The sequence below is a fragment of the Sciurus vulgaris genome (genome assembly GCF_902686455.1).
Source record: "Sciurus vulgaris genome assembly, chromosome: 18".
In the NCBI taxonomy this organism is placed as follows: domain Eukaryota; kingdom Metazoa; phylum Chordata; class Mammalia; order Rodentia; family Sciuridae; genus Sciurus; species Sciurus vulgaris.
The window spans coordinates 21,306,524-21,331,988 of record NC_136479.1 but is presented as its reverse complement, the minus strand read 5'-3'; the positions used below and the strand labels follow the sequence as shown (position 1 = coordinate 21,331,988).

General features: G+C 53.9%; 3 protein-coding genes across 9 annotated transcripts in view; 1 reads left to right on the top strand and 2 right to left on the bottom strand.

Moving 5' to 3' along the window:
* The window catches only part of ATP2A1 (ATPase sarcoplasmic/endoplasmic reticulum Ca2+ transporting 1), a 16,931-nt gene extending 3,567 nt beyond the window's left edge, over positions 1 to 13,364 (top strand). For both annotated transcript variants that reach the window (XM_079121496.1, XM_079121495.1), the window contains 18 exons: positions 1,706 to 1,786; positions 2,602 to 2,687; positions 2,814 to 3,111; positions 3,532 to 3,698; positions 6,824 to 6,912; positions 7,160 to 7,262; positions 7,496 to 7,627; positions 9,036 to 9,161; positions 9,286 to 9,504; positions 10,292 to 10,627; positions 10,794 to 11,014; positions 11,092 to 11,294; positions 11,481 to 11,566; positions 11,652 to 11,785; positions 11,921 to 12,038; positions 12,226 to 12,343; positions 12,626 to 12,668; positions 13,086 to 13,364. In XM_079121496.1, the coding sequence (XP_078977622.1) occupies positions 1,706 to 1,786; positions 2,602 to 2,687; positions 2,814 to 3,111; positions 3,532 to 3,698; positions 6,824 to 6,912; positions 7,160 to 7,262; positions 7,496 to 7,627; positions 9,036 to 9,161; positions 9,286 to 9,504; positions 10,292 to 10,627; positions 10,794 to 11,014; positions 11,092 to 11,294; positions 11,481 to 11,566; positions 11,652 to 11,785; positions 11,921 to 12,038; positions 12,226 to 12,343; positions 12,626 to 12,630 (2,522 nt within the window). In that variant the 3' untranslated portion in view covers positions 12,631 to 12,668; positions 13,086 to 13,364. The remainder of the gene's footprint in view (positions 1 to 1,705; positions 1,787 to 2,601; positions 2,688 to 2,813; positions 3,112 to 3,531; positions 3,699 to 6,823; positions 6,913 to 7,159; positions 7,263 to 7,495; positions 7,628 to 9,035; positions 9,162 to 9,285; positions 9,505 to 10,291; positions 10,628 to 10,793; positions 11,015 to 11,091; positions 11,295 to 11,480; positions 11,567 to 11,651; positions 11,786 to 11,920; positions 12,039 to 12,225; positions 12,344 to 12,625; positions 12,669 to 13,085) is intronic.
* The window catches only part of SGF29 (SAGA complex associated factor 29), a 209,538-nt gene extending 186,380 nt beyond the window's left edge, over positions 1 to 23,158 (bottom strand). Inside the window, exon 1 of the mRNA XM_079121530.1 lies at positions 23,155 to 23,158. The gene's annotated coding sequence lies outside the window, so the exon portion shown is untranslated. The remainder of the gene's footprint in view (positions 1 to 23,154) is intronic.
* On the bottom strand, positions 13,319 to 25,465 carry RABEP2 (rabaptin, RAB GTPase binding effector protein 2). 6 transcript variants are annotated; one of them, XM_079121497.1, is made up of 14 exons: positions 25,265 to 25,465; positions 24,558 to 24,767; positions 21,207 to 21,364; positions 18,432 to 18,542; positions 17,999 to 18,346; positions 17,118 to 17,213; positions 16,930 to 17,028; positions 16,045 to 16,200; positions 15,078 to 15,255; positions 14,907 to 14,918; positions 14,757 to 14,812; positions 14,605 to 14,658; positions 14,368 to 14,484; positions 13,319 to 13,945 (listed from the first exon to the last, which is right to left on the bottom strand). In XM_079121497.1, exons 1-14 carry the CDS (start codon positions 25,323 to 25,325, stop codon positions 13,844 to 13,846), a joined length of 1,758 nt encoding a protein of 585 aa, XP_078977623.1. In that variant the 5' UTR covers positions 25,326 to 25,465; the 3' UTR covers positions 13,319 to 13,843. The 6 variants fall into 6 exon arrangements, 4 of the variants coding, with proteins under 4 accessions (XP_078977623.1, XP_078977625.1, XP_078977624.1 ...); XM_079121499.1 differs by lacking the exon at positions 14,605 to 14,658; XM_079121498.1 differs by lacking the exon at positions 14,907 to 14,918.

Below are 25,465 nucleotides of genomic sequence, written 5' to 3'. Positions count from 1 at the left end.
ATGGTGGAGTCTGCTTCTCCTTCCCAGACTCCTCAGGAGGTCACCCCAGGACATTCCAGCCACACACTCTCTCTGTCAGAGTCTCAGCAGGAACAGCCAGTCCTGTCCCTGAGTCTGCAGGCAGACCCCCTGCTTCCCCTCCTCTCCCCCAGCACTGCAAGCAACAGGTGGAACCCAGTCTCTGCCAATGGCCCCGTCTCCACCCCCTCGTGGGGCCTGGCTTCCCTCTCCTTCCACCCACCCCCAAGCTTGGTCAGCTTTCAGTCTTGACCTCCTAGTGCCCTTGAGGCCTCTCAAAGGGGAAGGAGTGAGGGTAGAAGGGAGGAGGGGAGCCGAGGCTCAAGCCCCCGGCCATGTAAGGGAAACTCTGGTCCCAGCTCCGAGCACGGGACCTGGGAGGAGGGGAGCTCAAGGAGGGCCCCACCCCCAGCAAGGGACACTTAATGCCTGCCCAGGGAGGGTGGGGGCCGGGTGGCTAAGATTACTGGGATTCTGCCCCCTTCAGCGGTTTTTATATTTGCCCTGCGCAGGCTTCCCGCATCTCCAGGCCCCTGGCGTGGGGAGCGTATCTTTCTAGGCCTCCTTCCCTTCATCAGACACCCATGTCACCCCAACGGGAAACACGGGGAGGAGGGCGGGCAGGCTGAGGACCCCAACGCTGTCCTGCTTCGGTGACAGTTTGGAGTCAGCGCCATGAATATCTATAAATATCCCTGGGGCTTGGGTGACAGGGTGTCGGACTCCATCACTGACCTCTTCCCTCCTCCGTCTGCTTCCTCTGACACAGGAAGAGGGACCTTAGAAACTGAGGGAAAGGAAAGACAGTGAACCCTGTCCCTAGGACCAGGGTGGACTTAGACAGAGGCCCTGGGGACTGTTCAGCCTCCCCTGAAGGTCTCTGAGTCTGTGGGGCGTCCGCCTTTCAGCTCCTCCCAGGGTGCTCTTGGTGTGCAGGCCTCCTACCTGGGCCCTGCCTTGCCCGCCACAGCCTTCTTAGCTGCCCATGTGTTGCTCTTCCTGTTGCAGGAACACGCAGACTCCTCTTCTCTCCCCAGATCGCTCACCCCTGGCTCCTGCCTGCCCCCAGGTGCTCAGACCTGGCTGCCAGGTTTGGGTGGGTCCCATCCGCGACCACACGTGCCCCTCTTTCCTCCCACATCCTCCCTTGACCTCCCTCCTAGGCACTCCTCTCCTGCTTCACACTCCACTTTTTCTCCTGTTCAACCTTGATTTTCTCAACTCTGGGCTTTTTCCTCTTTCTTCCTGCCTCCTCTGGCTGTCCACCTCCTTCTCTTGCCTGGTGCCACCTCTTCCAACTCACCTGTTCTCTCTGAGTTACCTTCCTGCCTTGCCCACCTCACCTTTTTCATTCTTGTCCTCCTCTCTGTTCTGCTTTCACTGGGATTGTCTCTGATTTTCCCCCTCGGCTGTTTTAATGAGTACATACTATGTACCAGGAATTACACCAGATCCTCCCTTCACAGGCTCAAGCAGTGGGAAGGAAAGCATTCAACAAGGGGGACAGTGGGAACAGTGCTATACAGTGTTGGGGTGCGCTTGCTGGGGTGGCAGGAGTATATGCCGGTGCCCTGAGGAAAGCCCAGGGCTGGCCCACCGGAGGAGGGGTGAGGTAAGCTTGGGGTTTTCTTAGGAAGGAACAAACTCCATCCCCAACTGATCTCGCTGTTCTCTACTCTCTCCACAGTGGGGGACAAAGTCCCCGCAGACATCCGCATCCTCTCCATCAAATCCACCACCCTCCGGGTTGACCAGTCCATCCTGACAGGTCCGCTGGCCTGGGTGGGAGGATGCCCTGAGGGAGAAGCTGGGTGGACAGGGTTGAGGTTCCAGGCGGACATAGAAGAGCCGGTGGCAGAGCCTCCTCCTGGCTGGTGGCAGCAGCGATGAGAGCCTGGCTCAGCCTTCACTGTCCCATGCGGGGTCATGGGCGGGAGCTTGATGTTGGTGCCCATTCTCCATAGGGCCATCGACCCACCCCTTCCACACAGACATGGGGACACACATACCCCAAGAACTGTCCTGTCTCCTCCAGCATCTTCTGAGTGCCCAAGTGAGATGCCATGAGATTCTGGAACAGGTGGAGGGTTCAGACACACTTCAGACCATGGCTTTTTCTTCCTTTAGTGGGAGGGGAGGGGAAGAACCCTGAACATTCCCCAAGGCCCAAGGAGGCAAGGAGGCCTGAGCCCCTGCCATTAGGGAGAGGGAGGCCATATCCCAGCAGTGGGCAGCTCCTCCGCTCAGGAGCATGCTCTGCAGTATGGTGCCTCTCCACGTTCATCTGCTCATTTGATTTGTCACCAAAACTCTGTTCTTGAGTGTACCTGATCTTGTCTCAGAGGAGCAGGTCGAGGTTAACTGATCATAGTCATGCAGCCAGGGCTTGGGTCAAAGTCCTTTTCCTTGAAATGCCATGGACTTCCCATTTTCCTTGCTCAGTTTCTTCCAGAGGCCAGACTTCCTCCAGGATGGTTGCTTGGTCCTGGCCAACCTTGTCCTGCTGAGCAGGGAGGGAGTTAGGGACAGGAAGTTAAGGGGAAGTTAAGTCATCTGAAAATCCCCTTGGCTCCTTCTCTGCAGGCGAGTCTGTATCTGTCATCAAGCACACAGAACCCGTCCCTGACCCCCGAGCTGTCAACCAGGACAAGAAGAACATGCTTTTCTCGGTGAGTGATCCGGGGCCAGCTGTCCTGTCCTCAAGCTGGAGGCCCTGGTTTGGGAGAGAAACATGGTGTCCCTCTGCATGGGCAGATGTGGCATGAAGGTTCCCTGCTTCTTCTTCACCTTCCCAGGGCACCAACATTGCAGCCGGCAAGGCCTTGGGCATTGTGGCCACGACTGGTGTGAGCACTGAGATTGGGAAGATCCGTGACCAAATGGCTGCTACAGAGCAAGACAAGACCCCTCTGCAGCAGAAGCTTGATGAATTTGGAGAGCAACTGTCTAAAGTCATCTCCCTCATCTGCGTGGCGGTCTGGCTCATCAACATCGGCCATTTCAATGATCCTGTCCATGGGGGATCCTGGTTCCGTGGTGCCATCTACTACTTTAAGATTGCCGTGGCCTTGGCTGTGGCTGCAATCCCAGAAGGTACGAAGCAGCCTTTCTTTCTCCTTCCCTTTGCTAATCTCAATAGCAAAGACTCTTTCACATTAAGGTAACAGTGACAGTTCTAGGGATCGAAAGTTGATATCTTGCTGATCGTGGTGGTGCACGCCTGTAATCCCAGGGACCTGGGAGGCTGAGCCAGGAGGATTGCAAGTTTAAGGCCAGCCTCAGCAATTTAGCAAGGCCCTAAGCAACTTAGCAAGACCCTGTCTCAAAATAAAAAATAAAAGGGCTGGGGATGTGGCTCAGTGGTTAAGAGACCCTGGGTTCAGTCCCTGGTACCACAAAAAATTAAATAAAATAAATAAGAAGCCGACATCTTTGGGGTCAGTAGGTATCTAGCTGACCACATCAGGCCTCCCTCCTGCCCTGCACTGACCCTGCGCCCCTCTCTCCCCACAGGTCTTCCTGCAGTCATCACCACCTGCCTGGCCTTGGGTACTCGTCGGATGGCAAAGAAGAATGCCATTGTGAGGAGCTTGCCCTCTGTAGAGACCCTGGGCTGCACCTCTGTCATCTGCTCCGATAAGACTGGCACCCTCACCACCAACCAGATGTCCGTCTGCAAGGTCAGGAGCAGTGTGGGCAGAAGAGAAACCTGTTTTGAGGGTGCAGTGAGCCCTCCAAACATGGGGTTATCATCACCAACAGCTTCTCTGTCTGACCTGAGAAATGCTTAAAGAGCGGAGCGTGCCATCCTGCCAGCTGTGAAAGGGATGCTGGAGCCACCATCCTGGTGCCAGCCATGGCTGTGTGTTCTCGCACCCTCCACAGCAGCCCATGCAGGCGAAGGGCTCAGTCATGCCGCTTTTCAAAGGCAGAAACTGAGGCTCAGGGAGCATCAGTGGCTTGCTGAAAGATGCACAGTAGCAGGTGGCGAAGCTGTGTGCTGTCATCCCTGCTACTCAGGAGGATGAGGCAGGACAGTCCTTTGAGGCCAGCCTCGGCAACATAGCAAGACCCATCTCAGAAAGACAGGTAGCAGAGTTGAGTCCCAAATCCAAGTCTGCGCAGTCCTAAAGCTTCTGCCTGTGCAGCAAACTGCCCTTCAGAATGGTCACTTCATGGCAGCACCTGGCAGGCCCAGCCACACCTATCTTGGACAGCACTTTCCCTCCCTCCCTCCCTCCCTTCCTTCCTTCCTTCTTTTGGTTACTAGGGGTCAATCAAGCCACATCCCCAGCCCCAGAACAGCATTTCTTTTTTTTCTTTTTTTTTTAATTTTTCATTTATTCTTCATACATTTTATTTATATAAAATAACTTCAATTCTAACATGTAATTATGTTTATAATTTTATTATTACAGAAGGAATATTAAAAGTTGCTTAGGGCCTCTCTAAATTGCTGAAGCTGACTTTAAACTTGTGATCCTCCAGCCTCAGCCTCCCGAGCTGCTGGGATTACAGGTGTGCCCCACTGCGCCTGGCTTAAACTGAGAATTCTTAATCTTTTCTGTGCATCGTATCCTTGGTAGTTGGACTTCTTCTCAGTATAATATGTATGTTTGTATATTTAAATATATATATTTTCTTTTCTTTTATAATGCTGGGGATTGAAGCCAGGGATTCATGCTTGCTAGGCAAGCATTCTGCCATGAGATACAACCCATCATCCCTCCATGTAAAATTTTAAATGTGTAAAACAAAATACATAGAATTCTGTTTTAGAAATTAAAAAAAAAAAAAAAAAAAAAGCTAGGTGTCATGAAACATGCCTGTAATCCCAGCAACATGGGAGGCTGAGGCAGGAGGATTGCAAGTTTAAGGCCAGCCTCAGCAACTTAGCAAGACCTGTCTCAAAATAAAAAACAAAAAGGGCTGAGGGTGTGGCTCAGTGGTAAAGCTTCCCTGGGTTCAATCCCTAGTGCCCCCTCCCAAAAAAAAAGAAAAGAAAAGAAACAGAAAAAATACATAGAATTACAGAAATACCTAATGATTGAAATAAAGTTGTTTATATATATTTGGGAGGGTACTGGGGCTAGAACCCAGGGATGCTTTACCACTGAGCTACATCCCCAGCCCTTTCTATTTAAAATAAGTTTTTTTAGTTGTCAATGGACATTTATTTATTTATTTGTTTATATATATGTGATGCTGAGGATCAAACCCAGGGCCTCACACATGCCAGGCAAGTGCTCTACCACTGAGCCACAACCCCAGCCCAAGCCCTTTCTATTTTGAAACAGGATCTCACTAAGTTGCCCGTGCTGGCCTTGAACTTCAAATCCTCCTGCCTCAGCCTCCTCAAAATATTTTAAAATGGTGTAATTTGGTAACATGTGTTTATTTATTAATGCATTTAAATAGTGAATTCTAGCAGCAGGTCTAAAAATTATCACAATGCTGAAGTTGCAATGATGCTCCTTTGAGAGATTTGCAGAATAGTAACATAACAGGAAGCAGCTCTGATTATACTGAGGAAACATCAACGGTTTTGTTTTGAGGCTTTTTGGTTTGTTTTTTGAGATGGGTCTCTGTAATACCCAGGCTGGTCTTGAACTTCTGGACTCAAGTGATCCTCCTACCTCAGCCTCCCAAGTAGCTGGGACCACACCCAGCTCAAAGTCACAGGTTTTACTAATTCTAATGTGGCCTACCAACCACATAACTGAAAGGAAATGCTATATGTCAGAGACAAAATAAAAGACGTAATTTTTTTTTTTTTTTTTTTTTTTTTTTTTTTTTGGCTATGAAAGTTCACGGACTCCCTTGAGAGGTTGCCCATGGACCCTAGACACAAAATCCCTACCCTAAACAGAGCTCTGTGGAATTCCGTGTCCTTGAAATAGAAATTGCTGCTCTCTAGTGCTGGGATGTAGCTCAGTGGCAGAGGGTGTGCTTAGCATGCATGGGGCCCTGGGTTTGATCCTCAGTACTGGGTAACTACTCTGAGGAGTGAGGGATATGTGATCAGATCAGGGCAAGAAAGGATGTACCCTTGGCACCTTGTGGAGACCACAAGAGCCCTCTTGGCATCTGAAGCCTTGGAGAGCCATCTGTAGAAGTGATGGCTTCCACTTTACTTAACCAGAGTTTCCCAAGAACCTTCTTACCTGGGAATGCAGTATAACCATTTTTCTTCTCAGGAATAAGAAACCCTCTCCCCCTGATGTTTGCTGTGGGATCAGGGCGGGCCACTGCCCCCTGGAAGTTATGTCCTCATAACATAAATATGTTTCAAAGCCAGACCACAGGCACGTGTAACGTGGCTCCTGTCCTCTTTCATAAAAACAAATTAATTGCTGACATTGGAAAGAGATAAGATTGCATAGAAACGTAACCTGAATTTTGAGCTCCTCCTGCAAAACTGGAAGATCTGGCCAAAAGGGACTCGAACTGTAGATGGGCCAGGTGCTAACAGGTGCATTTAACTGTAGTCCACACCACAGCTTAATGGACTGTCCTATTTTATCAGCTGATTTTCTTTAGCCCCAATGTGGCCTGCAGTAACTTTTGTTTTAAGTCCACAGGGACAGAATGTGGAGAATGATTGACTGCTAAGCCATGGAGTGGAGGGGATGCAGGGAGGAACAGGGAAGGAGCTGGAGGGAGACGCCAGGAAGTTTGCTCAGTCTGCTTGGTGTGCTGGGTCTAGTGGGGTTGGACATCAGGAGCATGGGCCTCCCTCAGTGCGAATGCCTGCTTTCGAGAATGGGGAGATGCAGACATCTGTGCATGCCCTTCTCCCCTGCAGATGTTTATCATTGACAAGGTGGACGGGGACATCTGCCAGCTCAACGAGTTCTCCATCACGGGTTCCACTTATGCTCCAGAGGGAGAGGTGTAAGTCACCCCGGAGCCTTCTCCCAGCACCTTTGCATGCCCCACCTCGTGGGCCCTCCCTCTGTTTTTGCTTCCTTTCCCTCTTCCCTTCCTTTCCCTACCTTTTCTTTCTCCCAGCCCATCTCTGATCTCCAAGTTCATTACCATCTCCCTGAACCCTGCTCTCTGCTTCCCTGTGCTCTCTGCATCTCACTCCCTGTTCTTCTCGACTGTCTCTCTCCTTCCTTCCTCCCCACCCTGCTGCCAGTTTGAAGAATGATAAGCCAATCCGGGCAGGGCAGTATGATGGGTTGGTGGAGCTGGCCACCATCTGTGCCCTCTGCAATGACTCATCCTTGGACTTCAATGAGGTAACCTCCCCACCCCCAGAGCCGCCCCTTCTTCCCTTCCAGCTGGCTCAGAGTCTGTGCCTCCTTAGCAGGCCGGGAGGAAGGGTCATAGGAAGGGGCAGGGAGCTGAGCCACTGTCCTGGGGTGCAAGGAAAAGGAGTTCTTGGCTCCCTTCTCACTCCATCCAAGTGGAAGGCGGGTGTGATGGTGGGGGCAAGGGCACCCACTTCCTCTTCCTTCTCTGCCCATCTCAGACCAAAGGTGTCTATGAGAAGGTTGGTGAGGCCACCGAGACTGCACTCACCACCCTGGTGGAGAAGATGAACGTGTTCAACACTGATGTGAGGAGCCTCTCCAAGGTGGAGAGGGCCAATGCTTGCAACTCGGTGAGTCTGGACACCCTCCCTGGGCCTTCGCTTCATATCACACAGCCGAAAGCAGCCCCAGGCCCAGCAAAGCCTTGTGCCCTGTGCTGGGGTCCCAGCTGACACAGGTGGGCGACCTTACCTGCTGTGTTTCAGTCAAGCTGACTTCTGGGGGGACCCACTGTCCCTGCAGTTATATGGGTTCTGCTGCTGCCTGGCCAGAGTGCCCGTGGAGGTCACATCTTACTGTCATGTCCCAAGTTGAAATGGATGGAAGTGGACACAGAAACTACAAGCAGCCCATCCTGGGCCCCCTTTCACCCCTGATCCCTTTGTCTCTGGGAGCACGCTCGTTCCCATCAGCTCCCAGGTCCTGCTTTAGAACTGGGCTATGTGGCCACTGCACCTGCAGGGCAAGACCATCCTCATCCAAATGATCAAGGCCAATTCTGTTACACTCAGTCTGAGCTCTTGCTATTAATATTTGCTGAATTTCCATATTGAGTCTCTTTGAGATGTTATTTTCCTCTTTCTCTCTCTCTCTTAGTACCAGGGATTGAACCCAGGGACCACTGAGCCACATCCCCAGCACTCTTTTTGTATTTTATTTAGAGACAGGGTCTTGCTGAGTGGCTTAGGGCCTCAGTAGGTTGCTGAGGCTGGCTTTGAACTTGCGATCCTCCTGCCTCAGTGTCCCGAGCCACTGGGATTACAGGAGGGTGTGTCACTGCACCCAGCTCAGGGACACCCTATCACTGAGTTACGCTCTCAGTTTTTTTTTTTTTTTTTGAGTCAGGGTCTCACTAAGCTACCCAGGCTGGCCTTGAACTTGTGATCCCCATCGCAGCCTCCCAAGTCACCGTGAATACAGGTGTGCACCACCACACCCAGCCAGGAAGGATTCGTTTTTAAAATTTACAAATGATAACAGAAATTTATTTTTACTTTGTTCTTCGTTATTTTGATGTTGGTCTTATTTTGTGGAGAGGTAGGCATGGGTATTTGGTGGAAAAAAGGCTTTCATTCATTTTTGTGAAGTGCTTTTTTCAGCATGCCAGGTACAAGGCCTGTGCTATCCAACAATACATGTGGTTATTTACACTTGAATTAATTAAAATTAAATAGAGATGGAAATGCAGCTTCTCAGTCACACAGTCCACGTTCCCAGTGCTCAGTAGCTGTGGCTCGCCTGCTTAACCAGTGCAGATGGCTGACCTCGGTCATTTCTCAGAGTCCTGTTGAACAGTACCACACGAGGACATGCTGTTTCTGCTGTGCTTGAAGCCAGTCCCTGTCAACACTGTGGCAACATTAGCCTTGAGATTCTCCCCATTGTGCTCCTGGTATCGGCCTTAGCATTAGTCTAGGGGTCTGCTCTGACCTCCAATCCTTCGTGACTGTTTTAACGGGTCTGGTCTCCTCTCTGCAGGTGATCCGACAGCTGATGAAGAAGGAGTTCACCCTGGAGTTCTCCCGGGACAGAAAGTCCATGTCTGTCTATTGCTCACCAGCCAAGTCTTCCCGGGCTGCCGTGGGCAATAAGATGTTTGTCAAGGTCAGAAATTGGAATGCGTCCCCACCCTTTCTTCTTCCCAATCCTGCAAACTTCTGTGCCCACCCCAACTCACTGCGTCCTGGCAAGCAGACAGCGGTCTCTGAATGCTACTCTGGTCTCCTAGGGTGCCCCTGAGGGCGTCATCGACCGCTGTAACTATGTGCGAGTTGGTACCACCCGGGTGCCATTGACCGGCCCAGTGAAGGAGAAGATCATGTCGGTCATCAAGGAGTGGGGCACTGGCCGGGACACCCTGCGCTGCCTGGCCCTGGCCACCCGGGACACGCCTCCCAAGAGAGAGGAGATGATTCTGGATGATTCTGCAAGGTTCATGGAGTATGAGGTGAGCAGGGGAGCCTCTGTTGTCCTGGAGGTCACCAAGAGGTGGGCTTCCCATTGCTTGCCTCCTTCACCCTCTTATTTCAAACCGGTGGCTCTGTGATGTGGTCATGGAATCACAGGATGTTAGACTTCGAAAGAGCCCTAGGGAACGTCTAGTCCAGTGCTGCTCCGTTGATCTGAGGTGCTGGGGATGGAACCCGGGGCCTTACACATGCTGAGAACATACTCGTACCACTGAGCTGTGCTCCAGCCTCCTGGCTCCTTGAAGTGTGATCTGTGGGTGGTCTTCGGCCAGGGGAGGGAGGCTCCTGTGCCAGAAAGGAAGTCAGCGTCACTCCACAGAGGGGCTCAGCTGAAGAGCCTCCTGTAGGAGACTGCCTCGAGGTGCTCACGCACATTCTGGTGCAGGCCCTTACTGGTGGTGGACTCTGCCTGGCACCAAAAGCCCACCGCCTTCATTTCATAGAGGGAGACTGTGGCCTGTCAGGTCACAGGGATATGCTCAAAGTCGTGGGTCAAGAGGTGGCGCGGCTGGAAGCAGAAGCCACTTGCTCTTACTTCCAGAGTGTATTCTATCAGCGTGGCACCTGAGCTTGGCCTGGCACTGCGAGGACCTGCAGGCACATATTGGAATGAGAGATGTTTCTTGTTCCTGAGCTTCCAGGGCACTGCTGAGGCCTAGCCCCAGGGCCCGAGGCTGCGAGCTGCAGAGCCTCACGTCTTTCTCCCCGTTCCCCGAGCTCCTGCCCGGCTCATTTCCGAGTCCCTTCCTGTCTGCTCTCTCTCAGACGGACCTGACATTCGTTGGTGTGGTGGGCATGTTGGACCCACCCCGCAAGGAGGTCACCGGCTCCATCCAGCTGTGCCGCGATGCTGGGATCCGTGTGATCATGATCACCGGAGACAACAAGGGCACAGCCATTGCCATCTGCCGACGAATTGGCATCTTTTCGGAGAGTGAGCAGGTGACAGACCGTGCCTACACTGGTCGTGAGTTCGATGACCTGCCCCTGGCTGAGCAGCGGGAAGCCTGCCGTCGCGCCTGCTGCTTCGCCCGCGTGGAGCCCTCCCACAAGTCCAAGATCGTGGAGTACCTGCAGTCCTATGACGAGATCACAGCCATGGTGAGGGCCCAGCTGGCTGCCAGGCCTGGGCTGGTCCTCCGAGCGTCCTGAGTCCTGGTGTACTGGGGGCCCTGGTCGGGAGGGCCCTGGTGACAGGCACAGAGGGGAGGGATCCAGGCTCCAGGGGGAGACTCTCAAGGAGGGGTGCGCCTCTCTCTCCCCTCAGACAGGGGACGGCGTCAATGATGCCCCTGCCCTGAAGAAGGCCGAGATCGGCATTGCCATGGGCTCTGGCACCGCTGTGGCCAAGACAGCCTCTGAGATGGTGCTGGCCGATGACAACTTCTCCACCATCGTGGCGGCCGTGGAGGAGGGCCGCGCCATCTACAACAACATGAAGCAGTTCATCCGCTACCTCATCTCCTCCAACGTGGGCGAGGTGGTCTGGTGAGCAGCCAGGGCCCCTGTGGGGTGGGCGGGGTCACCAGGGTCTGGACCCCTGTGTGACCCCCTCCTTCTGGCAGCATCTTCCTGACAGCCGCCTTGGGTCTGCCTGAGGCCCTGATCCCCGTGCAGCTGCTGTGGGTGAACCTAGTGACTGATGGGCTCCCAGCCACAGCCCTGGGCTTCAACCCCCCAGACCTGGACATCATGGACCGGCCCCCCCGGAGTCCCAAGGAGCCCCTCATCAGCGGCTGGCTCTTCTTCCGCTACATGGCCATCGGAGGTAAGCAGGATGGAACCCCATAATCCTTCCCAGCCCTGGGGATTGACCCCTCCTTGGGACACTAGCTCCCCCAGTGCAGCCTCCCAATGGGTCCTCTTCCCCAACCAGCTGATACCAGGCATGGGAGGCCCTCCCAGTGCTGGTCATCTCCTGGCCCTGACCCCCACCCCATCTTCTCCACTGCAGGCTATGTGGGTGCAGCCACCGTGGGAGCAGCTGCCTGGTGGTTCCTGTATGCAGATGATGGGCCTCACGTCACCTACAACCAGCTGGTAAGAGGGGGACAGAGAGGTGGGCACCAGGAGGGTTGGGTGGAGGTGTCCACAGGACCTCAGGCTCCTGTCCCTTCCCCTGCAGACCCACTTCATGCAGTGCACAGAGCACAACCCTGACTTTGATGGTCTGGACTGCGAGGTCTTTGAGGCCCCTGAGCCCATGACCATGGCCTTGTCTGTGCTGGTGACCATCGAGATGTGCAATGCTCTCAACAGGTAGGGCTGCCCGCCTGCCCCCTCCGGCCTTCTGGGGCCACCGCCTTGGTCTTCCACCTCCCTGCCCACCTCCTCTCCTCATGGTCTCTCCCTCCTTGTGTCCCCCTCTGTGGCTCGGCCCGGCCCTTGCTGCAGCCTGTCTGAGAACCAGTCCCTGCTGCGGATGCCGCCCTGGGTGAACATCTGGCTGCTGGGCTCCATCTGCCTGTCCATGTCCCTCCACTTCCTCATCCTCTACGTCGACCCTCTGCCGGTGAGCCCTCTCCTGCCCTGTCCCCAAGTCCCAGGGAACCCACGCAGGGCTTGTGGTCACTTGCACTGGAGTGCTGATAACGGGAGGAAGGTGGAACTGACTAGGACAGTGCCCAGTCCCCTGGTCCCCTCTCCACCTCCTCCCAGAGGTGACCTGCTTTCCTCACGGCTGCCATCCCCACCCCCAGATGATCTTCAAGCTCCGGGCCCTGGACTTCACCCAGTGGCTCATGGTCCTCAAGATCTCACTTCCAGTCATCGGGCTGGACGAAATCCTCAAGTTCATTGCTCGGAACTACCTAGAGGGTAAGGAGCGCCCCTCCTCTGACCCCCTGAGCCCCAGGCCCTGAGCATACCCCTGCCCTCTGCGCTGCGAAGCGCCCGCCCTGCCCGCTTCCTTTGCAGGCAGGTAAGTTCTCTGTGGCCCTGGTAGGACCAGTGTCCCCAGGGAGGGCGCCCCAGGCCCCTTCTCTGCTCCACCACTCCTGGCAGGGTCACTCTCCTGGGTGGCCCCAGCCTGCTCAGCCCTCTGGCCCTGCAGGCCGCCTCCCTCCTTGACATCAGCTCTCTCTGTCCTCTTGGCCATAGGATAACCGCCCCCCTCCTCCATGTCTTTGAACCCGTGTCACAGGTATCGCCCTCCCTCCTTGCCCTCGCGCCAGCTGCTGCGCCCCGCCGCCTGCCCCCTAGCCTCCCGTGCATCCCAGGTCACTTGCGCTCGCAGCTCCACCTGGAGCCACTGCCACTGCTGCCACTGCCGCGCTTCCACATGGCTGGCCTGTGCCCTCACGATGGCACAGCACCGCTGCCAGGGCCTTCGCACCCTGGTGGTGCCCAGCTGCGGGACACCACTGTCTGCTGGGCTGCGCTGCGTGGCGCTGGCTGCCTCTGCTGCTGGGGCCATGGGTGGGGGTCGGGTGGGATCTGGGGACACAGGTAAGTACGGGGAGGAAAGGGGCTGGATGACCCTCCGGGCTGTGCACCAGGAGGCGGACACTGGGAGGGACATCTCCCCCCACCCGCTTCATCCTTCCCTTTCTCTTTCCAGATCCAGAAGATGAGAGAAGGAAGTAACCGTCCCACTGCCCCCTCCTCCCCCGATAGTGACGCACCTTCAGCCAGAGCTGTGGCACGACTCCTCTCTCACCCCCGACAATGTTTCTGTTTATAAACAATGTCCCCCTCCTTTGCCCTTCCCTCTTCAGTGACCTGTCCTCCCTCCAAACCCTGTCAATCCTCCCCTCCCAACCCCATGGGGCTTGCAGGGACAAGGCGACTGACTGAGCTGAGCTGCTTATTTATTGAAAATAAATGACGGAAAATTCTGGCCTCGCCTCCGTGCACATGTCAAGCCTGCGTCAGGCTCCTGTGGACAAGCGTCTTAGTGTCATGCGGTCCAGAAAGCAGCTGCCTGTCTCAGGGTGTGCATGAGGGACCTGCTGATGCTGACAGAGGCTTCCAGTCATCACACAGCTGGGCTGTGCCTTGGGACAGGGACGGACTATAGCCAGTGTGGCTGTTGGCCAGCTGGGGCCCTGGAGGCAGCATGGCAGCCAGAAAGCCGCAGGGTTCAGCCTGCACCTTTGGTTCCAGGAGGGGTTGGTGTCATCCCTGAGAGCAGAAGGCCCAGCCACTCTGAGAGGAAGCGCTGGGCAGTGGTGGCCCCAGCACGCCGACTCCAGGCTTGGAGAGAGTGAGAGCTTTGTCCTGAGACCCCAAAGCCCAGGCCGCAGGGTCTGGACTGGAGGAAGGCAGTCTTCCCCAGGCTGGGTGGAAGCAGGGTGGGGTGGGTTCTCGCCAAGCCCCTCAGGTGTCCTTGATGTCCCTCACATCCCTCAGGGACCCCTCATCCATGATGCCGCGCACTTGCTCCAGAGTCTCTGCCTGGCGGATCCGCTCTAGGCGCACCTATCGGGTCAGGCAAGGGACGAAGAAGTCCCCTGGTAGGGAAACACAGTTCCTACCCGACCTGCCCGCCCCTGGTGGCAGGGCCCAGGACCAGTGTACCTAGGGGCACCTGGCCTCCCCAAACCCACGATGCCATCAGGGAAAAGGGAAAGAATGCGTCCCAGGACAGCTTGGGGAAGTTCAAGCTCACTGGTGGTGCTGATGGCACAGACTCTAGGTGTCACCAAGCCTGTGCTAAAGGCATCCTGTGACCAACCAAGATACACACAAAGAGCTTTGGCTTTTGGAGCATCGTTCAGGGGAACAAACCATGCCAGCCCTAGGAGGAGGAGGAGGATTCCCCCGGTTGAGGGCCTGTCCTCGCAAGACCCTGGGCAAGTCACTGAAAGCCACGGCAGCCTGGTGGGAGGGGCCCGCCATACCTGCAGGGCCTGGGACAGTCGTACGAAGTCCCTTTGCACCTGTTCGCTGGTCTCCAGCTCGGCCTGCAGCCGCAGCACTTTGGCCCTCTGTTCTGAGAGGAGGTCTGTGAGCTGGGCCTATGGGGACAAGACACTGAGTTAGGGCCTGGCTCAGCCTTGGGCCAGCCAGGAGGGAGCGTGGCCAAAGCAACGGGATGTCCCCACACAGTCAACCCTTCTACATCAGCTGACTCTGACCTCTTCTGTCCGGCCAGAGCCTGGCAATAGTATGAGGCCTTCCTGGCGCTGGGCCTGAGGGAGACAGAGAGGCAGGAGGGGCTTGGAAGGGCCTTCTCTGCACAGCTGCCCGTCCCTCAGCATCCCCGTCTCCTCCCTGGGCTCTGCCTCACCTTGCTCTGTTCCTGCTGGATCCGTTCCATCTCTGTCCTCAGGCTACACAGGGAGGCTGGGAAGTCAGGCGCAAGGAGGCTGGAAGTCAGGCCCCCGCTGGTTCCTTCCCCACCGCATCCAGCCCCGGCCAGGGCACCTCCCATACTCACCCTCTAACACTTCTGTGTGGGAGGGGGAGAGGGAAAGAGGGAGAGGGAGAGAGGTGTCCAGGTCGGTTCTCATTCCATCTCCCCTCCTCTGCCCATGCCCAGGCCCACGTGGCCCCACGGAAGTCAGGCACCCAGGCAGCAGGGCAGGTGGCTCCTGCCCTCTTCCCTCACCTGTCTCCTCCCGCTGCACCCTAAGCTGCCCCTCCAGGCTAGCCCTGGCCGAGGTCTCCTCCTCCAGCGCCTCCCGCAGAGTCACGATCTCAATCCGCAGGCGCTCGGCCTCGTGCTCCTGGGCCTGCTGTCGGGCGCGAGCCTCCTGCCGCGTGCGGTGCAGCAGCTGCTGCAGCTCCTGGAAGGGACGCGAGTGGCCAGCTAGGCACAGGGCAGAAGAGCAGGAGGGCAGGGGTTGGCAGGGAGCCGCTAGAAATTGTGGGGAGGAAGCAGAAGGAAAGAAACTGCCCAAACAGGAAAGAACCCAAATGCCAGTTGGGAGGGTGGATAACTGCTCCTAGTTCAGTGTTGGAAATGAATGAACCACAGCCATGCCCGCCACAACGGGACTCTCAAAAATGGGGCGGGGCTCAAGTTCCAGGCGACCAAGAGACCCCTTCGTAAAGGCCCAAACAACAGAAGTTCAGCACTCCGTCATTTATGTAATGAAAATCATACCAAAAAAAGAACAGGGCCCAGGAGGACTACGGGGCATGCACAGAAGTAGATGTGAGCTGTGATCCTGGGGTGAGGACCGGTTCCAGGTGATCTTTGCATTTTTAATAAATTATGTTATTCATAAATTAAATCAACAAAGGCCATGCACAGATCAATGGTGACAGCTTATGAACCAAAGATTATGATGAATTCAGTCTTAATAGACCTCAGATCTCTTAAAAACAGGAAACAAACCAAATCATTGACTCCCTGGTGTCAAGAAATATTAACTCGCTCTTCTTCATGCCAATGCTGGGAAGACGGTATGGTCCCACTTCTCGGATGAGGAAACTAGCCTTAGAGAAGTCAAGTGGGTTGGCCAAGGCAAAGCAGCCAAAATATAGGATCTGTCCCCTTCTCCCCCCATGGTCCCAGGCTGAGGCTTTCCTCCACCTGGAAAGGAAGGGCTGACAGGCTGCCCCCGGCTCACCTGCATGGAGTTGGGCAGTGACTCCTCCTTGCCCTCGAGCTGCTCCAGGCCCTGGGGGGCTGAAGATGGCAAATGCTCGGCCCGGAGCCCTTGGTTTTCCTCATTCAACCGCTTTACCTCATGGTGCAGGCACTTGTGAGAGGTGGCGAGCTCTGCCTGGGGACAAACAGGAGCACATGGCAGTGAGGAGGTCAGGGCATCTCTAGTCCCTGTGAGGCAGGCTGACTGTTGACGTGCTGAGACAGGAAGACACCCCCTTACTGCCTGGCTTTGGCTCCATGCTCCAGACACCTCCCTGCTGACCTGGGGTCATACGCTGGCAGCCACAGTGCACACCGTGTGTCTGATTTGGTCCACACACTATTTTTAAAACCTTCAAGTAGTGCCAACTTTGAATATTGAGAGATGATACACATGTATCAAGATTTCTGGCTTCTCTTGAAAAATCAGCACATCTGGCAGCATGGGGCTGGCGTTCCCAGGCAGACAGGCTCTGTGTAACTGAGTGGCTGTCCCCTTGGCACCCACCCCTCCGGGCCAGGCTAGCTACCACACCTTCCTACCTTGCCCCTGGCTCCATGTGATCACCTCCCTCTCCTCTGGCCCTGGAAAGCACCTGACCTGCTTTCCGTCTCACGATTCTGCATACCAGGCCCTGTTACCTCAGCTTCCGGGATGGTGAAGCAGAAGCACCGAGGTTGCAGGTTAGTTCAAGATCCCACAGCAGTGGCCGTGGCTGGGCTAAACCCTTTACCTACCCGGCACCAATGCCTGGGGGAGGCCAGAGCAGCCGGAGGAACAGGTGCCTCAGCTTTCCATGTGTCCCCACAGTACCCCAACTAGTCCTGACTCCTCTTCCTCCTGCCACACGTCCCCAGCACTCACCATCTGCAGCTGCACCCGCTCCTGGGCCTGGCTCACAGTTCCTTGCAGGGTCCGAAGCAGCTGCTCTGAGTTCTGGACCTGGGCCAGGAGCACCTGCATCTGGGGTTGGAAGGAGGGCAACAGTGAGGTCAGGGCCACCTGGGGGGCAGCAGGTGGCCTGAGGGGCCACAGCAGAGGCCGGAACCCACCTGCTTGGCGCAGTCCTCATTGCTCCTCCTCAGACCTTCCTGCAGTTCATCCCGCTCGCGGCTGATGCTTTCCAGGTCCTTCTGCAGTTGCCGCCCCTGCCACGAACCCAGACCTGTCTCAGTCTATGAGGGAGGCCATCCCTCTCCTGCAGGCATAGCGCCATCGCGCCCTCCCCCCACAGCCAGAAGCCCGGGGATCGGGTCAACTCTTCTCTTCCCTGCCCATGTCCACCCCGGCAGGCCCTGCCACTATTCCTGCACCGTGGATTCCAAACCCACCCGTCTTTCCATCTCTGCTGCCATCTCCTGGCCCAGTCACTACTTTCTCCTAAGCCACAGTCCCAACCAGTCACTGGTCATTCAGCTTCTCCCAGCCCCACCACAGCCCAGCCCTTCACCCTGGCCCAGGGAGCTCCCCAAGCAGGAAACCAGACAGGCCGCTCCCTGGCTAAGGCTGCAGGCACTTCCTCCACTTCTGTCTCAAATGCAGGCTCCAAACAGGTCCACAAAGTGCCTGCTCCTTCCTGACCTCTCCCCTCCTGGCTGGACTCCCTGCTCTTCAGACACAGTGGGGTCTGTACGTCCTCAGGGCCTTTGGACTTGCAGTTCTCCTGCCCCTGCCCCTGCGAAGTGCCTCTTTCCCTCCATCTGGGTCTGTTCCGACACCGACAATTTCTGCCCCAAAGCCCTCTCAGTTCTGTCCTGGGCGACTCACCCTGTGACCTCATCTCCTTTGTGTGTCCAAGTGCATGTTGGTGTCTGATGCCCGTTCCCTAGGAGACGGCGTCTATCTTTCCCTGTGGCATCCCCAACTCTAGCTCTCGCTCGGGCCTGGACCAGGCGGTGTGGCTGCCCCCAGACCATCCTCCCCAGCCACACACCTCCACCTGTAGCTGCTCCCACTGGTTGTCTGGGACAAGCTGGTAACCAGGAGGGGGCAGGTAAATGCCCTCAGGCACCAGGGTGCCCGTGGACACCAGAGAGGCTGTCTCCTCCTGCTCGGGGCTCAGGCCTTGGCGGTTGCGGGGCAGGGAGGCGCTGCTGCCAGCCCCGCCCAGGGAGAAAGAAGAGATGGAGGCGCTGTCGTCACAGTTGTGGGCGAAGGCCTCCGCCGCCGGACCCCCGTCTCCGCTCGGCTCTTCCAGGGGCTCCAGTGGAGGAGATGGGTTCCGGGACAGTGGCAGCAACTCCGTGGAGCCATGCAGGGAAGGAGGATGCCGGGGACGTCTCTAGGGAAAGGGTGCAGGGAAGAGGCTGGGGACCCGGGCTCCTGGGGCGCCCCTTCTCACCCCCACACCCTGGCCGCCCCCTCACCTGGATCTCTTGAATCAGCTCCTCTGCCTTCAAAAGTTTTGCCTTTAGCTCCTCGATCTCCTGCTCCATGGGCAGCACTATCTCCCGCAGCTTCTCAGAGTCCTCGTGGGCCTGGGGGGTAGCGGGGGACGTCAGGAAGTGGATGGGCAGCAACAACATCCCCAGCAACCTCTGGACCCCTCAGTTCTGTTCAGGGCTTTCTCTCAGACGCCAGCTCTTCTCACTAGAAGGTGCTGCCCACCTTCGTGACTTGCCCCAGGGCAGAAGGTAGGTAAAGGGGTCAAGGTCATGACTATCTTCCTGTTGCCCATTTCCTCTCCAACATCCTTTTTTTTTTTTTTTAAATCCTAAAACCTTTTTAATTGAGCACATGGCCTAACTTTTACCATATCACCTATATTTCTCGGTGTTCCTATAACTAAACGTGATCCTATGATTCAGTTCCAGCTAATGAGCCCCATGTGAACTTCCAGGAAAACTCCTTAAAGGAACAGAGCATGTCTTTCTGTACTTCCTTCTCCTCCTCCTTGATGGTTGAAATGTGGATATGATGGCTGTCACTCAAGCAGTCATCTAGGACCACAAGACACTTTGCTACCTATGGCAAAATATCAGTAGAGGAAGAGCCTGGGTTCCTAATGACTTACTGAGCTGCTATGCCAGTCTGAACTTTAAGAAAAATCATCTTCTATCTTATTTATGCCACTGCTAATTTGGATCTCAATTACACGTAGCCAAACCTCATCCTAACCTACTGATATGTCCTCCCACACTCCCAATGCAACTCTAAGACTGATTCTTTTCGGTTCCCACTGAGCTTACAGAGCAAGAGCCTCTGGATGTGTCCATTTGGCTCCTCTAACCTAACACAACCAAAACTGAGCCAACTCACCACTGCAGTTCCTCCTGCCCCAAGTGCCAGGTCACAGAGAATGGCCCTGTCATCCACCCGGGTGTTCAAGGCAGAAATTGGCCAGTCATCCTTTCTGTCACCACCCTCTTCCAATTCATGCAGTTTTTCTTTCTTACTTTCTTTCTCTCTTCTTCGTCTTCTTTATTTATTTATTTATTTATTTATTTTTTCAGTGCTGGAGACTGACCCCAGGGCCTTGTGCATGACAGGCTTTAACATCCCTAGCCTTTTTGAGTTTTTGTTTTTTTTTTTTTTTTTTCATTCTTGAGACAGGATCTTGCTAAGTTGCTGAGATTGGCCTTGGATTTGCAATCCTCCTGCCTCAGCCTTCTAAGTCTCTAGGATTACAGGCAGGTGCCACTGTGCCATTTCTACCTCTTGAATTACTCAAAACCTGTTCACATGAGTGCAATTTAAACCTCCAAATCTCTTATAGGAACAGCTGCAATGGGCAGGAAAACCTGTGTGGTCAGAACACAACACCCGATCTCACTGTGGCCCTCAAATATACTCTGCCGATGCCCAAGCAACAGAGGGTGACACCTAAACACAGGGGTTGGCCAGACTAGCCCCTGCCTGACTGCAAACTGGGCACACCTTCCTCCACACCAGGGGCTTGTCCCTCTTTACTACTTTGTGTGAATGTTCACAGAGGAACAATGGATGGAAGTAGCAGCCTCTGCCAGAAGCGGAGGAGCAGAAGGAAGCTTTCCTTTCTTGGACTCCTGTTTTGATCTTTGTCTTTCTAACTGGGCAGTTCCCTCCATTTCTCTGAGCCTCAGTTTCCTTGTGTATGAAATGAGGTATTAATTACGTACATACCTCACAGGGCTGCTGAATGGATCAAGTGAGGCAATGATATAAATTTGCTTTGAAGGATGCAACATTTGACATTTGGAAATACATGCTTCCTATCTACTGTTGTTTTTAGGGGTTTTGTTTGTTTGTTTGTTTGTTTGTTTGCAGTACTGGGGATCGAACTCAGGGCCTTGTGCTTGCAAGGCAAGCACTCTACCAGCTGAGCTATCTCCCCAGCCCTGTTTGTTTGTTTTTGTGTGTACATGTTTATGTGGTGCTGGGGACTGAACCCTGGGCTTTGCATATGCTAGGCAAGTGCTCTACCTCTGCACTACATCCCCAGTCCAATTTGTTCATTATATGTGTGTGTGTGTGTGTGTGTGCGCGTGTGTGTGTATGTACACATACATATTAAACATATACATATAGATAGATAGATAGATAGATAGATAGATAGATAAGGTTTTTCATTTTTTAAGACACAGGGTTGTCCAGCCTGGCTTCAAACTCCTAGGCTCAAGCCATCCTCCAGCCTCAGCCTCCTGACTGGCTGGGAGCTACATCCAGCTTACTATTTTTGTTAATAACAACAAAAATGATAAAGGAGGCAATGTACCATAGATGTTAAGAACAAAAACTTCAGAACCACGCTGCTTAGACTGGTAAATCCCAACTTGGCTCCTTTATATCTACATAAGCTGGAAGAATCACTGAGTCCCTCTGGCACTCCCCTTACCTGTTAAATGGACCTGATGGTCCTGCTTCACATGTGGGGCAAAGACTGGAGGCCCCAGGTCTGCCCAGCACTAAGCACAGTGCCTGGCACATGCGAGGTACCCTTAAGTGTTAGTTCCCTTCCCCTTACACGAATGACCAGGCTTTGGAGGTAATGAAGTTGGTCACCCCACAAGCACAGGGCAAGCCAGGACTTCACCAAGTGGTCAACTATACGCGGTGCTTCTTACTCTGCATCCTACACCCAGTGACTGTGGACGGGCACATCAGTGATTCCTACCCCACCTCTTCCCAAGGCCCAGGGAGAGCAGAGGCCACCCCAGCCCCACCTTTTCCATCTGCTTTTCCAAGGTGTCCAGGGGGTGGGCCCGGGCCAGCAGCTGCTTCAGGTGGCCCAGCTCTCGCTCCTTCTCCTCACAGTCCTGCTGCTGCTGCTGCCGTTCCTGCTTCAGGGACGCGATCTGAGCTTCATAGCTGCTGATGGAGTCTGTGGGAGGGAAGGGTGGCACTCTTGATGTGCTGCCTTTCTCTGTAAGGCCATCTGCCATGGTGGGCGCCACAGGGGCTCTGCAGACAGACTTGGGTGGGCAGGCCATTAGCCTCTGTGTGCTTTGGAGTCCTCAACAATAACTGCTGAGCTACTGCCGGTTACAGAACCAAGTGAGATGACATGTAAGGTGTCCAGTATTCTCCCTGGCTCACAACAAGGACCAACTGGCCAATCTGTCTCTCAGATGTACTCAATTAAAGAACTGGTCCCTGGATATTTATACTAAAACCAAAAGTCAAAACACCATTTTAGTTAAAAGGAAATGGTTTTGACAGAAAGAGTATTTATCTTAATGTGGACTAATGTTAGAAGTAAAGGCTCAGTCGCCACTGCCTGGGTTTATATTGAAAGCACTAAGTCCAAATCAATCATGCCACATAAATTCACCAAGAGGTGAGAGGACAGAGAAGCTGGAATGGTGATGGCTACTCTGAGCATACTTATAGGGAAGGAGTGGCTGAATGTGATGATACACACACAGCCCATGAATCAGAGTGGATGTCACGACAAGGCTGAACTACACCCTAGAAGACAGACAGCCAAGTTTGGGCAGAATGGTCACCAACAATTTCCAAATAACCAATAGGTGGTTGATGGGTAGTACCAATGATACCAGAAACCTTTATTTTCTGCTCTGGAGCACTGTGTGGTGATACCTGATTTTGTGGCCAAAACAGGACTAGATTTGCAAGTAATGCTCTGGGCCACCAAGCTGTTTTGGATACAGTTCAAAGTAATGCTTGGATATTTCACAATGGAAACTGTAGATGCTGACAACTGTGTGGGCCAAAATTTCTGTTAAAGCAGTAGTTACTGTATCTGTGACTTCTACAGGGGCAGACTGTTCAGATGAAGAATCACTGGGAGGGCTGGGGTTGTGGCTTAGTGGTAGCACACTCACCTAGCATGCGTGAGGCCCTGGGTTTGAACCTCAGCACCACATAAAAATAAAATAAAGGTATTGGGTCACCTATGGCTAAAATATAGTTAAAAAAAATAAAATAAAAAAGAATCACTGGGAGAATTTGAAAAACTGATCCACTCAGAGACAAACTGTCCAATTGATCCCATAATAGATACTGAATACCTAACAGCTATTCCTATTAATATGTATCAGCTACAACAAATTTTTTGGTTTTTTTTTTTTTTGATTTGGGGTGGTACTGGGGATTAAACTCAGGGGTGCTCTACCACTGAGCTACATCTCCAGTCCTTTTCATTTTTATTTTGAGATGGAGTATCCCTAAGTTGCTGAGGCTGGTCTCAAACTCACAATCCTCCTGCCTTAGCCTCCTGGGTCACTGGGATTACAGGTAAGCACCACAGTGCCCAGCTTACAATAAATATTTAATAATAGTAATAAACATCTATTCTGGGCTCTGGAAATACAGGAATTACTCAAACACAAAGTCTGATACCAGGAGCTCACGATCCAGTGGGGAAGTTAGGAGACAGCGGAAGATCTACAAAAGAGGACATTCCTGGGTTTGTGGATCCCCTAGGAAGGAGCGCTTTCTCTGCCTGCCTGGCCTGGCCACAAGAGGATGCTGGCATGTGTGAAGGAGGGAAAAGACATACCAGGTAAAAAGGCCAGCATGAGCAGAGGCTCAGAGGTGGAAGGTGGCTAATGTGTCTGGGCACAGTGGCATGTCAAAGAGCCCAAGTAAAGGCTCCTGAGAGATGCTGGGAAGGGTGGACGGGGTGGTAGTACATGGCTCCTGAGGCTCTGAATGCCACACCAAGAGGTCTGGAAATTATACAACAGTCAGTGGCAAAAGGAGACAACTACAAAAACAAAAACATTTTGTATTTGCACAGATATTTATTTATCTTAATGTGTACTAATGTCAGAAGTAAAGGTTCAGTTGCCAGATTGCCTGCCAAATCTTCTGCTGCTTTCTAGCTGTATGACCTTGGGCAAGTTACTTAAACTCTCTAGGACTCAGAGTTCCCTCTGTAAAATGGAGATGGATAATAGTTCCTTCCTCATAGACTTTGTTACGGAGATGAAATACTCATAAAGCATTTAGCTTTGTGCCTGGCATATACAAGTGCTCAATAAAAGCTATTGTTATTATTTGAGACACACCTTTTTTATAGAGATAAGAAGCTTCCTTTAATACATGTATGCAAGCTTTTAAAAAGTGGATCTATTTAAAGAACAAATATTGCCAGGCAAGGTGGTGCATGCCTGTAACCCAGCAACTTGAAAGGCTGAGATAGGGGGATCTCAAGTTCAAGGCCAGCCACAGCAACTTATTGAGACCCTAAGCAAGCAAGATCCTATCTCAAAATAAAAAGGTCTGGGGATGTAGAACTGGGTGGTAAAGTGCCCCTGGGTTCAATTTCTAGTACCAAAGAAGTTTTTATTTTTGTAAAAGGAACTTGAAGTAAATAACAGGATAAGTTGTATGAAGACACAACTACATTGCACAGGTATATGGATGTCCGAAAATGTCGGAGACAGCTCCAGAGAAGGAAACACAAGGTGGAATGGGATTTTAGGCAGTTTACTCTGGAAACCAAAGTCAAGGCCAGATCATAGAGGGAGATCTGTGAGGAGTCTGGGACAATTTAGGAAAGAGCAGACAGAACCCCACTATAGCAGGTAGAAACGGGTCTGTCATCTGTTTCAAAGAATTTGGCCACTGACTAGAGGATGAGGCAGGAATTAGGAAAAGAATCTCTGGAGCCAGAGAGTTGGTGTTCCCAAGTACAGAGGAGGGAGGGAGGAAGGTGCATGTGTGTGGATAGTGGTGCCTGGGGAAGGTAGGAAATCAGAGGACCAGACTCACAGACTAGGCCCCAGACCAAAATGAGACTCATTCAGGGAACTGAAAAGTTTCTTGCTCATCTTTAGGGTTGATCAGTCATCAGTGAGGGACGAGAAATGACAAGGGTAAGGGAAGAGACAGAGGCAGGGAGCTAAACTTAGATGTAACTAACAGAGTTGCAGCCATCACATGTGGTTCCTCTATGCAAATCATAAGAGAGTGGCCCTAGCTCTGGGCCATAGGCATACCCTGTGTTAGACCACCCTGTAAACCTGCCCACCACTGATCTGTACTCTTTCTTGTCCTGTGCTCCCCCTTATGAGCTGATGGGGAGTCTGGGAGAGACCCCTTCTCACCTTTCAGGATGGCCTGCAGCGAAGCCACCTCCTCTTGACATTGCCGCTGTACTGCAGCCACAGCCTCGGCTTTCGTGCTCTCGCTCACCTCCGCCACAGCCTTCATGGTTTCCATTTCTGCCAGGGCGCCTGCTAGCTCAGCCCGAAGCCGGCTGAGCTCACCTGACTCTGTCTCAACCTTTGCACCTTCAAGGGGCTGGGAGTCCATGGCTGTGGGGGACAAGGATCAGCCTCTATTCCCATTACTTCACGAATCCCCAACGCTCCAGGCCACCCACCAAATCAGCAATTCCTTCAATTCAGTATTGCAGCGCCACCTTCAATCTGGCCCCGCCCACTCACCTGGCCCCCGCCCCACTCACCTGGCCCAACCCCTTTCCCGCCTCCTTCCCACTTCATTCTGCCTAGGACTGCCTACAGTCGGTTCTTCGATTCACCCATTCTCCTCTTCCCTTTGACGCCACCTCCCCCCAGGAGCCCCGCCCCTTCCCCACTGCGCCCCGCCTCTCACCTGCTCCTGGCTCTACCCTGGAGCCGCTAGGCCCCGCCCCCTGAGCCGGATGCTCCAGGCCCCGCCCCCTTTCCCGAAGGCGTGGCCCCGCCCCTTTCCCTAGCCTCCCCTCTCCACCCCCCACCCTCCGGCTGCCGAGCTCCGCCTCGCCTCGGGCCCTAGCACCCCCCGCGTGCACGGACGCGTCCCGACGTACCGGCCCCCGGCCGCCGTAGCCGCCCATCCTCGCCCGAGGCCGCCGGCGCAGCTGCCGCCATCGCCTCAGCGCAAACGGCGGATTCCCGCACTCCCTGGTGACGGCGCTTGCCGCTTCCGGGTCCGCTCGGCTGTTTCCGGATCCGCTCGGCTGTTTCCGGATCGGCCCCGTACCCGCGGCCGAGGCCGGAGGTGAGGGGAA

Bases quoted from the DNA above. Each gene is read 5' to 3' on its own strand.
- RABEP2 (XM_079121497.1), bottom strand. From the start codon at position 25,325: ATGGCGGCAGCTGCGCCGGCGGCCTCGGGCGAGGATGGGCGGCTACGG. The intron at 17,029-17,117 runs GTGGGTTCCGGC...TTCCAACCCCAG, and splicing joins ATGAGGACTGCGCCAAGCAG to ATGCAGGTGCTCCTGGCCCA. The intron at 15,256-16,044 runs GTGAGCCGGGGG...CGTCCCTTCCAG, and splicing joins CACTGCCCAACTCCATGCAG to GAGCTGCAGCAGCTGCTGCA.